Source organism: Syngnathus leptorhynchus, chromosome 3, assembly GCF_054491065.1.
Source record: "Syngnathus leptorhynchus isolate UIUO chromosome 3, UIUO_Slep, whole genome shotgun sequence".
NCBI lineage: Eukaryota > Metazoa > Chordata > Actinopteri > Syngnathiformes > Syngnathidae > Syngnathus > Syngnathus leptorhynchus.
Window position 1 is genome coordinate 12,830,831 of NC_141197.1, and position 15,050 is coordinate 12,845,880.

The 15,050-nt window shown below is 42.8% G+C and overlaps 3 protein-coding genes across 11 annotated transcripts; 1 reads left to right on the plus strand and 2 right to left on the minus strand.

Annotated features, from left to right (window-relative positions):
* Window positions 1-600: 600 nt before the first annotated feature.
* LOC147059343 (protein phosphatase 1 regulatory subunit 3E) lies at window positions 601-7,493 on the minus strand. Of its 3 annotated transcripts, none has more exons than XM_085908000.1 (3): window positions 7,095-7,493; window positions 6,072-6,208; window positions 601-4,433 (listed from the first exon to the last, which is right to left on the minus strand). In XM_085908000.1, the coding sequence occupies exons 2-3, from the start codon at window positions 6,107-6,109 to the stop codon at window positions 3,320-3,322; spliced, it is 1,152 nt and encodes a 383-aa protein (XP_085764126.1). In that variant the 5' UTR covers window positions 6,110-6,208; window positions 7,095-7,493; the 3' UTR covers window positions 601-3,319. The 3 variants fall into 3 exon arrangements, with proteins under 3 accessions (XP_085764126.1, XP_085764128.1, XP_085764127.1); XM_085908002.1 differs by lacking the exon at window positions 7,095-7,493 and adding an exon at window positions 5,287-5,471 and having other exon boundaries at window positions 6,072-6,203; XM_085908001.1 differs by lacking the exon at window positions 6,072-6,208.
* On the plus strand, window positions 4,144-9,621 carry c3h16orf46 (chromosome 3 C16orf46 homolog). Of its 7 annotated transcripts, none has more exons than XM_085908003.1 (3): window positions 4,144-4,458; window positions 8,109-8,295; window positions 8,383-9,621. In XM_085908003.1, the coding sequence occupies exons 1-3, from the start codon at window positions 4,403-4,405 to the stop codon at window positions 8,812-8,814; spliced, it is 675 nt and encodes a 224-aa protein (XP_085764129.1). In that variant the 5' UTR covers window positions 4,144-4,402; the 3' UTR covers window positions 8,815-9,621. The 7 variants fall into 7 exon arrangements, with proteins under 7 accessions (XP_085764129.1, XP_085764132.1, XP_085764134.1 ...); XM_085908006.1 differs by lacking the exon at window positions 4,144-4,458 and adding an exon at window positions 4,722-5,016; XM_085908008.1 differs by lacking the exon at window positions 4,144-4,458 and adding an exon at window positions 4,722-4,934.
* Window positions 8,928-14,915, minus strand: atmin (ATM interactor). Its single transcript, XM_085907998.1, has 4 exons — window positions 14,605-14,915; window positions 13,058-13,183; window positions 12,587-12,786; window positions 8,928-12,498 (listed from the first exon to the last, which is right to left on the minus strand). Exons 1-4 carry the CDS (start codon window positions 14,836-14,838, stop codon window positions 10,728-10,730), a joined length of 2,331 nt encoding a protein of 776 aa, XP_085764124.1. The 5' UTR covers window positions 14,839-14,915; the 3' UTR covers window positions 8,928-10,727.
* Between the last annotated feature and the right edge of the window lie 135 nt (window positions 14,916-15,050).

Sequence of the window (15,050 nt, forward strand, 5' to 3'; positions counted from 1 at the left end):
ACTTGCACAAACTTCTTTGGCATGATTTATGTATTGATGTCCAATAAATAATGATATTGTTAGATTTTCTCACCCAATTAAACTCAATATGAGAATCATTAGGGCATATGATTAAAGCATCCATAATGTAGTAGCAGCTATTTTCTTACCTCTAATCCCTAGATGTGACTGTTTGTCCTAACACAATGTACTTACATTTGACACTCACCCCTCTCCCCCTTTTTATGTTTTCATACACCACGCTATTTCTCACATGTAACACATTTGGCAGGCTTGACTGATTGGGAGTATTGATTTGATAAACAGACACCTCCTGTGTCCGAGTTAAAAAAATAAAAAAGGGTCATCAGTCCCAGTCCGGCGTCATTTCAAGGACAAGTCTGCAGCCATGTCGGCAATGGCGATAGAGACATCACACTGCAGTGCATGTGCGGCTTTGCCGAAGGGGACGAGCAGGAGGCTTTGAAAAATGAGGCGCTCAAATGACCAGATAGGATCACATTTGTAGCTCTGCAGTCTCTCACCACTCGTACCACAATATATTTATGACTACACTATAATGTGTGTTAAAAAAAAAAAAAGACTCCCAAAAGTATTTGTTTCAACAATTTTATTGAGCATTTATTTAATAAAATAGTGGTCCTATGATTAAATCAACAGAAAAATAAAAGTTTGTTTTTAGTTGTGCATGCAGACAAAGATGATTTAACATTCAGAGGAGACAGTACAGGTTAAGGACATTGCAGATGACATGACATTAAAATGCTTGATGGGAAAATAATCTCTGGCATACAGTTTTCCATATTTGACTCCAAAAAGACTAGGCATTACTGAGTGAGAACACAGCAGTGAATTCTGAAGTTATTTTTGTAACCAAAACTATTTCCACATGTACATCCTGTCAACTCTCTCGTTCCCTTTCCTCTGTCAAAGTGCAATAGTGGCACTGAGTCAACTCACCCAGTAGCAGCTACAATCACAAGTCGCTCACACTCATCTCCATATACCAACGTGCTTTTGACAATTGTCAACAGACCTGTTTCCAACCATTGCCAATCACATTTTCTTCACAAATAAGCACTTACAAGCTTCCACCTGGTAAACTCTTGAAACTAAGGCGGTGGTGGGTGGGCGCACACTTGAAACGGTGCAAACCATCTCAGTTCAGTGACGTAAATTTTACATTTTTTCCCGACTACACGTTTTGCTTTTTAATATTTTAAAATCTGATGATGTGCTGTCAAGTTGTTTTTTTTTTTTTATATTTCAACATCACGGGACAAAAACCTATTTTTAAGAGACACATTACAATGAAAACATTCAATATGAGACATTGACACTTACAATACAGTACATTGCTACATAGATCACTATCAGTGAACTCCGATGAGAAGCATTACATAAAGAATTCAATGAAAATCGGAATCTGACAACAGCCCTTCATTAGGGATTCAACAATAAGAACAGCTGGCAAGCATGGATGGTGCCTTGTAGAAACAATAATTGTCCCAGTACCGCCAATAACTGCATAAAGTTGAATTTATTTAGACTACTAAATAAACTATGTTACCGCTTGTGTTGCTATACTGATGCATCTGTTCGTAACTCTTGATACTTTCCTTTATGGATACTTAAGCAGTCTCTAAAAACTAACGCCATCACCCGACATGTACTTTACATTTGAATGAGACAGAGCTCAGAGCAAATTAACGCGATGCATAGACAAATGTCAACTCAGACAGGCAAACTCGCATTTTAGCAGGCCTAAATTGAACCATCAAACATTTTGATTCCGAGATTGATTGGGTGCTTTACAGGGGAAGTACTTCAAAAGCTAAGTGCTTACTGGAAAACTTTTTGTGTGTAGACATCAGCCGGATTGCATCATTAAATCAAGAGCTCCCTTCTGAGACTGCTGTAATGTAAACAAAGCGATGTTCATATTGCAGTCAGAGGATTCAGAAGTGTTCCGATTAGTACTCGCATCTATTATAGCTTCACACACACAAAAAAAAACACCAAATGTGAGCAACACCAAAACCAATACAGTGTGAGAGCAAAGTCAATTATTGATAAGAAGCTTCATTTGGAAGACAACTAACAAGTAAAGAGAAAACTCGTAGATAAAAAGCAGGGTTTGCCAAACATCTTCAACATGTATTGGGTCACTCAGAGTTAAAATGCAGAAAGGAAATTAGATTGATCATCAAGAAGTAGGACCATTTCTTGGAGAATTGAAAGTCCTCTGTAGTAGTCATAAGAAAAGTTGTTTTTTGTCACGGGTTTGTTCATCATGTCACTGTTTTGATAAGACTGATATGTTTGAATCAGCTTGGATCAAAGGGGAGACATATTTGTAATTTGGAATGAGAGTTGAAAAGTTTGGGACACCCTGATAAAAATGTTACCGGTGCAGACAATATTGGAAAGCATATCAATAGCGACAGTAGACAGCAGTTCTAAACCATGATTTTCATACTTGCTTACTTCTATAGACAACATTGCAAAGAACATCACCAGTGAAAAATAGCTTTGAAAGGGAAAATACTTGTTTTGAAAAATAGCAATCTTTTCAATAACGTTCAAAAGATAGGAATTTTATGCTCTACTCTTGCAATTATTTCAAAAGGGAATGAGTTAATAGGCAATATCATCTCAGTGTTTTATATACAATCTAGTCTATGAATATAATGACCAAAATTAGAATATTGGGGATCTATTCGTTTGAGTTGTACTGCAACAATGTAATCAACAAAAATATATGCTTTGCAGAACTTAAACTGCTCTGCTTCCATGCGTTATAAAGGCATTAATGGTATCACATAATAGATGAATGAGCTACAGTATATTCTAATAACTTTGGAAGATAGTGTTAGACGACCTCTTATCACCCTGTCCTATTCACGCAAGCTACACTTTCAAGGCAGCGGCATCATATTGTGCGTTTCCTGCCGATTAAGCCATATTATTGTTGCCGTGCAAAGAAAAAATAATAAACCGGCACCTCACCATAACAATTAACGTTACGGCATCTCCTGCAAAAAAAAAAAAAAAAAGCAATGATGCCCGAGGTCGGAATGGCCCGGCACGTTTCCCTCCGTCACGTGTTTTGCACGTTACATAATGTGGACGTGCCCTCCCAAAGGGCACCGAGCTGTACAGAGCCCTGACATCAAGGCAAATTACCCTCAGCGGGCACCTCAAACGCTCACGCTACATTTGATGGTATTTCCCCCCAGAATTAAAATGTTAGTCATTTTAAACGGCACCCGGGGGGTGTTCAGTGTACGCACAAATTACGCACGCGTTGGAAGTGCGCTTATATAAAGTGGATCCATCCGTTTTCCCATTCCCTCGGTGGAGACATCTTGAACCGGTGACGCCGCACTTTGTAGTTATTCCCGTTGTTATTATCCCAAAAATCCTCTCCGTCGACCGTGTATTTTATCGCGAACTGCAGCGTGCCCCCGTTCTCCATATAGGTAGGCATGACCACCTTGAAGGAGAACCGATCGGTGGCACCGTCGCTCGACTGGGGCACATAGGATGCCAAACTGTCCATAAAGGTGATCCAGTTGTTGAGCGAGTAGCGCAAAGAGACGCTCTTCTCGAAGGCCAGGTTCAAGACGCGCACAAAGCCCGACAGGGTGAAGTCGTCCGTCTCCACGCTCTCCAGCATCACTTTCACCTCCCGCACTTTCTGCTCGAAACCGGGCTGGGTGCCCGGGCAGGTGAACTGCAGCTCCATAAACACAGACTGCGCGAGGGGTCGGGGGAATTTTGTAGTAGCCATGTGGTTATTAAAGTCCGTGGATTTGGGTAACTTGGCCAAAATGCGCTCCGGCACCTCCGGCTCGTCCGAGTCATCGAAGTGCTTCACGGAGATGAGCTCCAGACCCAAAGAGTCCGCGAAGCGCACCTTTTTCTGACTTGTTGGACTTCTGCTGCGGGAGATTTCCAACTTGGCCCTCTCGGTGGGAGTGGGAAGAGACTTGCACCTCCGGCGCAGGCTGGGACTCTGGGGGGGCTTAAGGAAGGTCTCCCGGCCCCGCGGCCTCTCGTCCACTACGGGGCTCTCGGCAGGCTCGCAGGTGCCGTTCATGATGTCAAAATCGTCCCCATCGTCGAGACGAGGATTTGCCGCGGCCAGGCTTCCGAAGAGTCCGGCGATGCAGCTGTAGTTCCTGGGCAGGCAGGTCTTCGGCGGCAGCATGGTCACGGTAGGGCGCGCACGCTCTGCTTCCATACAACGGCGCAGCCCCTGCACTGCAGAGCCGAACTCGGTGGTCGTGTGAAGACCGGCGACTGGGGAAACCAAACCGGCTGGTGTCAGTATCCCACTCGCGGATTGGCGCCGTCGCTGCGTCACTTCGACTTCTGAGTCCGGGACCAATTGACGCGGATGTTGCTGAGCGACGTTTATTTCATCAAATCTGTCAGTTTAAAGAGGGGGTGGTGGTAAGAAAACGGCGCTTCACACTTGATCATTCTAAATTCACAACACTTCCACCGGGTAAAGACCGCCCTCTTGCGTGGGTTCTCTATATGACGTAAACAGTGGCGTGGTTTAAATGGGATGTCTACGTGCAGATCTGAACGTTACATCGCTGGAGATAAGATGCTTCTCAAATTTAGGCTAAAACGCCATCATTCACGTGCAATCAAGTACCTTTATCGGTAGCACACTATTATCCTTAAAACGTTCAGCCTTTCGTCCGCACTGCTCCGCTACAAAGGCATTTAGCAAAGCAATTGTCAATCCGCCGTCAGTGCTCGAACAGGCTGCAGCAGGGGAACCTCCGCCCCGCCCATTTTGTTGCGTCACAGACTGCAAGGGGTGTTGCCATAGCGACCGCGTCGCTCACCGACAAGCCGTCACTCCGCCCCACAGTGGATTGAAAGGGAACTCATTCGGTCGAGAACGACAGTTTGAGGTGAATACAAATTATATTATAGCAGTGGCTATAAGGAAACAGCAACCTGCATGCCACGGAGATTGTGAATTTGCGCAAACTGGTAGGGTAACATTATAATGGCGCTTTCTCGTGTTTCCTTTCGTACCTGTTGTCAATGAAGGGGGGGGGGGGGGGGGGGGGGCAATGTTTTAAATAAGAAGCAAACAGCAACGCTAACTTTAGCTTATAGATCTTTTTTTGTTGTTGTTGTTGTTGAGCGACGGCAGGAATTGGAGCAGACAGAAGACTCTTGCAACTAATTCATGGGAACATGAAGCAATTCATGCAATTTAAAGTTCGATGTCACTAAGACTCAAATTTGTGGACCTACCCAGCAATGGGGGTTGGATAGAATGCTGAAGGTGTTGCAGAAGAAAGTTTGTTTAAGGGTCAGTACAAGAAAAGTTTCTATTTGACTTTCTGCAACTACTGTTTCCTTCGTCAGAGGGCCGCGAGGTTATTTTGACGTATCTTGTTCATCTGGTTTATGCCATCAGACGAAGGCATCGGCAGTAGCTGAAACATGCAAAGAAAATAAAACTCCTTTCGGTCATATACAACCAACAGGAACCTTATTACGTCAAGTAACAACATGGAACTCGTTACATTCGCTAGGTTAAATCTAAAGATGACAAAGCATCATAAAACATAATGAAGTGGGTAAGCCTATTCATGATACATTTAAAAATCATGTAGACTGCTCATGTAGGGCCTAAGTGTGCCAAAGGCTCAAAAGAGACATCTCAATGGGGGCAGTGGGAAAAGTTCTACAACATGAATCATTAAACAAACAGCCAAAGTTCTCGGCCTGAAGGAAGATTGAAAGCCTCAGTAAGAATAGTCAATAAAACGATTTGGAAGAGAGTCAGCCTCATTGAAAGTGGTAAGGCTGAACATTGTCCAGTTAGAATAGTGCTTTAAATGGGAGAAACGTGGAGTCCCTGTATAACACATGCCCCTTGACTGTATTATCTTTTGAAGAAATTGTGATTAGCCTAACTCAAGTGTTGAGCTTGCACCTGACCTTTTTCTCACACAATCATTCTGAAATAAGTGCTATTCCATTCTTTGTCATTTCACATTCGACTTTGTCTGCTTTCCAATACACCCACTTACCTCCTCTTCTGCTTACAACTTTGCTTGCATTCCATCATCCTCAACTTCCTTGATCTGTCTGGCCAACAGCTTTAAAATCATAAATTCTGCTCTGCCTGGTTTCAACATTTCACATCAGCGGTGATCACGTTTGAGAACTAGGGAGATATTGTTACAATTAAAAAAAAAAAAAAAAGCACTATCAATACCCCCCCCCCCCCCCCCACACACACACACACACACACTCAAACTAAATACAAGCCAAGTGGTGTTTTATTGTTTCGGGGAACCCAAGGAAACATGTCACATTGAAATGTTTAGTTGCAACATTACACACTCCCCAAAACTTTCATATGGAATTTATTTTTGTGTGCTGCAAGAGCTCATCAGGAACATCATTATCTAAGTTCATGTTATTTGTCTATAAGTGATCAGTTGTCAGTTATGAAATGAATCTTCATTTATCAGTCTTGATAAATGATGTACAGTGACTAGCAACAATTAAATGCATTTATATTAGATTAAAGGTGCAATTTAATCTGTGCATCCACCTGTTGCCCTTCATACGAACAGGTATGGCGAACCAATCCTCTTGGTGCTCAATTCAACAGGCCCAGATTTAACATGTCAACTGGGATAAGACTAACATTATTTCAGTAGTCCTACTTTTTGTGACTTTTTTTGTTTGCTAGTGTGATCAGATTTTTTTTCCTTGGCACAATAAAAACTGAGAAACACTTACCTGCACAACTACAAAATAAAATCCACATTGGTAAATTAATACATTTTAGTTTGGATGGACTGCACTAACAAATTGCAATTCTTTCATAAATTGTGAGCAAATGCTGATAAATTGTGCCGTTGATCTAAATTACAGAGAAAGGGAAATTGTTTGGACTGGTTGAAGTAACCCACCGAAACAAGACACTTTTTTCCTTTTATTGCGTTGGAATCCAATGCTTCAATAATCATCTAAAGCACAAAAGAACATTTCCTTGAAAATAATGATATTACGCTTAGGAAATTGTAAACTTGTACACTTACCAGGATGCAAAAAAAGTGGAATCCACCTTCAGATACGTGAAAGGTGCAAATGGACCTTGCAGACATTAGAGGCGAATGTAATTCGCGGTGGGACAATTTTCCAAAGACAATTATTTGCAAGTGACCAAGTAACCCAACTGCTTCTTTGCTCGCGTTTAAAAGCAAGCGTTTTATCACGCGACCTTGTTTGCCGATTACGCCACATTTGGCGACTTGACATCGACGAACACCCGGCGAAATTTAAGCATGACGTCACGACGTTTTCACGTAGCGTTTAAAGCACGATACGACATCACGGCCATTATCACCCTCTGACGTATGTAGGAATGCATCCACCGTATGACCGACTCTTGTTAACGTGAACAGGATATGATGACTGCGATCGCATGTAAATGTTCAAGGTCTGCATGAATGATAATTGCACAGACTCGAGATGCTTATCATCTGATGATGGTCACGTGAGCTGCAAATTAAAATTGATATATTTGTGCATGCATTCTTTAAAGTTTTATAGAAAGTACAGAAAAAGTTCTGCAATGCATTCATTGCACGTGTTTTATAATGTCTAACTTGAACTAAAATGATCTTAAAGTGCTATGGGCAATTTATATATTTGTGCATGCATTCTTTAAAGTTTTATAGAAAGTACAGAAAAAGTTCTGCAATGCATTCATTGCACGTGTTTTATAATGTCTAACTTGAACTAAAATGACCTTAAAGTGCTATGGGCAATTTTTTTATTTATTCATTTAAGTGTTTTTTGACAACCACTAGATCTTGATAATGTCAACAGAAATCAGAATTTAAAGATACATTTAAATAAGGAAACTTAAAGGTTTTTTTATATGCTTGCTGGGTGGAAGACAATGGTAAAGAAAACAAATGTTTTTTTTTTCTTCAATAATGTTTAGTCATCACATTTTTATTTGACGTATTGTTGAAAATCTGAGGTATTTATGTGGTAAGCAACCATTGTAATTTATTTTTTAAATCACCTTTGTGTCTCACATAAAGGATGGATAGTCTCACAGTAATGGATGGATCAGATGAAGAAACCCCGGATCAAGATGATGCTATTGAGGAACAGCTTTACAAAGCACAAAGGATGCACGTCGACGTCTTGCTCGAGATGAGCGAGGAGGCCTTTTTAAAAGAACTGGAGCCACACGAGTATCATTGCTACTACGGTTGGGAAGAGGCCGTGAGTGCTTTTCAATTATTAAGTCAATTGCGACAGTGTACTTCTGATGACGGTCATATCAAAACATTCCATTTTGTTTTGCGGTAGGTGCGGGGCTGGGACAGAGTTGCTCCAGTTAGCTGCATTCTTCTTCCGCATAAGAAAGACAAGAAATCAAAGCTGCGTAAGGACACAACAGACAACCCGCCTTCCTCACACGCGGAGACATTTCATGGCGACACAATAGCCATCAGTGGAGAGCATTGTCGCGAATCCCAATCAAGCCCTCATTACTTTAAAAAATCCACGTCGTCAAGTCATAAGCCAGATTCCCCAGAATGCCATGCACTGGATGGCGCAGAAGAAGACTTGTCACATCTTCTACATGAAGAGAGGGGGCATGTCAGTGGGATTCCTTTGCACCTCCAACATTTATCTCCAAATATGTCTAAGGGCAGGCCATCCAAACCCATAAAACGCCAAACCAAAAGCAAAGTTGTTCCCATCACAAACTTCACATTTTTACCTCCAATAAAATGACGGACCAACCAGGTCAGCTCTACATGCCATAAATAGCTCAGGAACATTTATAAGAAATGTGGACTTCAAAATAAAACCAAAGATGTCAGCAACTTATTATTTTTTTTTAAACAAGGACTCACATGCCAATGTTTCTGAGCTTTTTACACCTCAAGTTACAATATGATTTGGACTGTCACTTAGCAGCACCAATGTTTCCTGCCCACGCATAATAAACTATAAAGACTGATTTGGGATTGCCGGCTAAGCCCCCGTGCTTTGTCAGTTTAATTAGAACGCAACATCAAAATGGATATGAGCTCTTGTCAGACCACCCCATCACAGCAAGTCTCTTAGTTGAGAACCATTAAGGACATCTTTTCTTCACAAGCGTTCAGAATGTCTACGGAAAAATGTCAAATGTTTTTTTTTTTTTTTTTTTAATCTAAAGAGCACATAAGGCAATTTCTATAGTTTAAAATGAGGACAACTATTGCATTCCAGCAGTTTATTAGGAACTTCTGTTGTTAAGCTGCAACATGTAATCAAGGCAACATGTACAATTCTACAGTTATACTAAACAAAGCATATTGTGCCATGAAATACATGCAAGGAAATGCTTAGTTAAGAACAAAAGTAGTAAAAGATGAGCCTTATTGTTCTAATGCTTATGTTGAAACACAAACTAAGTACTCAATGAAATGTTGAAATTGAATCTGCCAAGAATTATGAACATAGGAAAATAGACCATATCAGCTTCCAGAACTATATAAAAAAAAATGTTTTCAGTCAAATACAACATTTCAAGTGAGCCTGAATGCAAATCACGAGGTACAGCATGCAACTATAATAAAAATATGTAACCATGCAGCTATCATGAGCAAATAGTTCACAGTTCCAAAATAAACTAAAAAACACTTACGGTTAAGGCACCAAAATGTTAAAATAATCGTTCTTTGTTTCAATTCTTTGCGCACCTCAGCAATTTCAGACGCCACAATGGGAGGTAACTCAGTGCAACCCGGTTTATATAATTTTTTTTTTAAATAAATAAAAAAAAAAAACTGGCTTTGAATGATCAAAAAACTAATTCAGAATGAAAGGAATGAAATTGATCATTTTCGTAACTTTGTGCCATAAAAGCAGCTAATTTTAGTCAGCTGTGTTTGGGTGCAGCCATCGAATGCTGTCAGCGTATACATTGACATGAGGCAAATGAATAATTCAAGGATTTTATCAAAAGGACAAATACAGCTACAGCTGACATTGTTTTTTTTTTTTTTTTCCCTTGTGAAACTGCTGTATCTTTTTTTTTTTTTTTTTTAAGATATTTGTCTCAGCTTCAGATGGAAACCGTAACACTTGGACGGCTCTGCAGTTGTGTGCTAACCCTCACATTGGCTTAGCAGCCATTAAATGCGTAAAAGCAAAATTAATATTTACTGAAGACAAATTGAAGGCTCATGCACATTTTAAACACACGTAACGTGACTGCACGCTTAACTTTACAGCCCAGTATTTTTCTTCCCCCATGCAGTTGATGCTTCTCTAAATTCAGCCATTGGTATGTAAAACTGATGTGCTAGGTTTTAATCTGCTGGGTTCAGGGCAAACACCAAAAAGGGACACTGGCCAACACTGAAATAAACACCATTTCAGACAAAGACACATTATGTTACATGTATGTGCAAATAAACAGGTCAACTGTCAGGAATGCAAACATCCTGCCTACAGAGCTAATAAAGTGCACAAAGCAGTCGGGAGATTGACTCGGAAACGCTCTCGCAAAGATGAGCCGAGTGGAATGATTCAAAGACATTTTCACAGACCTCTCCCACCTTCACTGGAGGACATCCTTCGCTCATTCCAATGATGGAGGCAGACACAGGCAACGTGTTGCAAAGATCAGGCAGCGTCCGTTAAGAATAATAACGTCAACTGTTTGGTTTCTCGGGCTGTTGGAAGAGAGCGCAGAGCTCCCGGCACGTCTGCGTTTCCACTGAGCTGAACTGGGAATCCATGTTCCACAGCAAGTCGGCCGACAAAAAGTCATCCATGACGGTCTGCGTTTCGTTGCTCGTGAGGAAGAGGTGTCCGAAGTTTTCCGCCTGGCTGGTTTGCGTCTCTGTGCTGTTTAAAAGCCTCGCCTGCTCGCCGTGACCGACGGGGGTTTGAACGGGGAGGCAGGGAGCCAATGAATGCAGGTCAGTCTGCGTTTCAGTGTCGGACGATTCCGTGCTCATAGAAAAGCTTGAATGGCGCAGAATGCTGCTCAGGGGCACGTGGCTTCCGGCGCTCAGAAGGAAGTTGAGGTCGGTTTGAGTCTGAGTATCGAACAGCTCCAAGTCACTGGCCTGGGTTCTACTCGGTCCCTCGCTTTCATCGAGCTCATCCATCAGGAAAAAGTCGGTCTGGGTCTGGATGTCTAAAGACTCCAAGGGCGTGTCACTGTTCAGGCCCTCCAGATGGCTTTCTTCCGTCTGTGTCTGAATGTGTACAGAACTGAGAAACTCTTCAAAGTCAAAGTCAATGGCGCCGTGTTGCTCCTGAACAGGACCCAGGTTGGACCCGCAGCCGGTCGCGGCAGCGGTCAGCACCTGATGGCCTGACATGCTATCAGAGAGGATGTGTTCCAAGTCATTTAATAAGGCCATGGTTTGGGTTTGGTTGTCCGCCACGTTGCTCGAGTTCAGCAAATCGGTCTGAACCCCGAAACACATGCCTCCAGCTACCTTTCCGGCCTCGTATAAACTGCTTCTCGAAGCTGTCAGAGATTCGTCTACCTGCAGAGCAGTCTGGGTGGAAACATTGAGCGCATCGGCGCTGAAAAGGTCAGAGCACATGATGACTTGATCCTGAGCCTTGTCATTTGATTGCGGTGTTGTGAAGGAGGTCTGCGTCTGCCTAGTTTTGCTCGGTGGTGCGGATGAAGAAGAGGACGGGCAAACGCTTTGGTTTAAGGATTGGCAGTCGGTCTGAGCGCCTATTGTGGAGGTGGCTCGGACTCTGCAGTCAAACGTTTGGGTTTGAACACTGACCGGCAGGAGGACTTGGGCACTCACACTGATGTCCGTCTGGGAGCAGGAGGACACGGAGGATTCAGTCACGGAACACAATCCAATGCCCTCCGCGACACCCAGAGGCATTTTTGAAAGGTAGGACTTGTCGGTCTGGATGTTGGTCGAGGTGCTCCTTCCTCGCTGCGTTCCCAGGACGCCAACCGAGTCGTGTGTAACCAGACCATCGAGTCCAACCTGCACCCCTGTGCTGATGGGCCCCAGGCAAGAGCGAGAAGTAGGCATGCTATCCTGGAAACCCAAGCTCTTTGCGTCCAGCTGGGGTACCACAGCTCCGGAGGCCTGGGGCAGAAGCTGAAGGGTGCTAACAGAGCCTTGGCTGTTGACCGCCAGCACCACCGACCTTAGAGCGCCGCTTTCTGAGGATGGAAGCAGAACGGGGAGGTGGGCCAGCTGCATTACAGGCACGCTGACCAATGCCATGTTGGGTTTGGGTAAAAGCTGCTTCTGGAGGCTTTTGTGACCACTGGACATCTGACTGGAAGAGTCTGGACTGTGGATGATGTCAGAAGATGAAGAATCCTCAATTAGCTCACGGGTGGAAGGGATAATCACAGAGTCGTTGATCTTTATCTTTTCAGAACCCGTGGAGAGTTTCTCCATCTTCCGCTTTTTTACAGGTGGAATTCTGAAATTAGAACAAATGCATAGATCATTAATAACAGCACAACTTCTCTCTCCCATTTGAAGAGCAATAGTGAGTTCGGCAGACATGCCTGTGTTCCGTAGGAATCTCATGTCCTGTCCTGAAGATATGTGACAAAAGTGCAGCCCGGCTGGCATATGGGCAGCCACAGGTACACTGGTAAGTCTTTCCGCAGTCCTCCGCATGCCTTTTGAGGTCCCACTCAGTGCTGTAGCCATTGTTGCATTTGGAGCACTTGTGCTTCTTTTCTGCATGCATCTTCATAAAGTGCTGTGAAAACATTCACAATTAACCAATATTATTCGAATGAAATTGACATGGCAAATGTTGCACTTGAAGGCAATGGATGAATGTTACACTGCTACCTTTGCTTTAAGGTTCAATTCGAAAGCATGCATGTTAGCTTCTTGGAGGACTGACTCTTTTTCACTGCATAGTACATAATTATTTCAACGCAGCTGTCTACAAAGGATTCAGTTCCATTGCAAAAAATGGAAAAAGTCAACTTTGCAATCATGCTTTAAACTTTGCAAAAGCTTACTTGTTTCACCAGGGAAAATTGGGAGAAAGGTCTTCCAGGCCCCCTGGGACAGCCTTCAATGGGACAGCAGTAAAGCTTTTTTGTGGCCTTCATGTCCTTTCTGACTGTGGGGTTGACAATACCATCCTGGGGAGACAGAGGACACATGAGACAAGTATTTTTTTACTTCTTTTGCAAGGATAGTCATGCCCTCTTTAGCTTGCGGCATGAGTGATCCGAGACTACCCAACGTCTCCAGCTCACAAGCTAACATAAGCGGGTTGTCCTGTCTTTATTGAAAGATAATAATATGAGAAATGATCAACATTGTGATACTCATTGCAGAAGCTCAAACTCTGGTGCATTGACAACTATCAAGGTTTCACAACACGTCATGCTGCGGCCAAAATGTGGCCAAGGTCACCTCCATCGGATATAAATGTCATGTTAATTAAGGGTTGCGTTGTAGAGACGAGCAGATACATAGATATTATGCAATGATCCAGTGGAGCAATAATGGTGTTAGGATACACAAAATTCTCTCTGTTGAACCTCATGAATAATGCGCACGTAAACAGAGTAATTTGAGCTTCTAAAAGTGCTTGGTCATGTCGACCAGAGAACAGTTGTTGCATCTGACAAAACCGCCACTTCATTGTGGATCAGAAATAACACAATCCGTGTCTCCAGTCGACATACTGATAGTCTTTTTGTTTTTTTTATTATCAGGCGTTCTTTGCAAGTACAAATTGGACCATTGTGCTCATGGGACTCTGTGATCTTTGTAGGAAAAAAAATACTGCACTAACACAGTCATGGCTAAAATTAAGATACAGTCGCATAGAAAGCCCAGGCGTTCATCCTAAAATAATCAATTTGATAATTTAATTATTTTCCATGTGCATTCAATACCTTTAAAGACATAGTTTGCCACTTGCTGTCGACTGAAAATGGCATACCGTTCATTTCGAAAGTGTTTCATTCAGTGCTGCAAGTGTACTTTTCACTTCAAATATAGCCTTTAAAAAGTACCTTCTAATTTTTAAAAGGCCTAATTCCTATTCCCATCAAGTCAGTGCAAACAGAACTGTGTCGTTTTGCATAACAGGCAGAAAGAATGGTGGAGAGAGTGTGAATCACTGCCTCCTACGAATGAACCTCTGATCGTGGGTCGCCACATTCATTGCCTCCTCCACATTGGTTAACAATGAATGAATAACGCACTTAGAGAGATGAAGAATGGACTCAGAAATTAGTATGAGGACGGGGACAACACACGGCCAAAAAAACAAAAACAACGTGAACAAAATCACCACTCGATGAAAGAACACAGCCAACTGCAGCTTGACCACTTCCCTCAGGTAAACCATGTCGGAACTTCTTGTGGGTGACCAAACAGCAGTACGTCACCTCTGAAGCATCACTACATTTTGGCTACACGACGAAGTTCGTAAGGATGACTTGCGTTTTTTGTTTTTTTTTAGCAACGTTTTCAGTATTCCAAGCTAGGTTAGCCACATTGATCGGTTGACTCTAAAAACAGCTTGGTGGTTTGTAAGCCATTGTACCTTCACTCTGTGCGACTTGACAAGATGCATGTTCAATGCAGGTGTGTTCGGGAGGATCTTGCCACATCCTACAACGGTGCACAGGATGTTCGTCCTCACTTCTTTGGTCAGCTCCAGTATGGAAGGTTTAATTATCTCCCGAGGCTGCGACACGGGTTCTTCGTGACAACTAGGGTTGTCTTTGGTGGCGTTATCTCCGTTTCTCGTCTTGTGGCTCGCCGAAGGGGCAGCCATGTTTCTGTGTTGACAGTCACTCCCGTGTCAACGGAACGGTTGAATGGGCCGTGACATAACGTCGCTCGATTGTTGACTGACAGTTGGCTCGACCAATAGAGGGACGAGACCGTGACGCACTTTATGGCTACTTCCGGTAGACGCGCCGGATTTCTGGTCTACATAATAATGGCATAAAGCAAAAAAGGGTGGGGGATAAAAGTACTGAATCA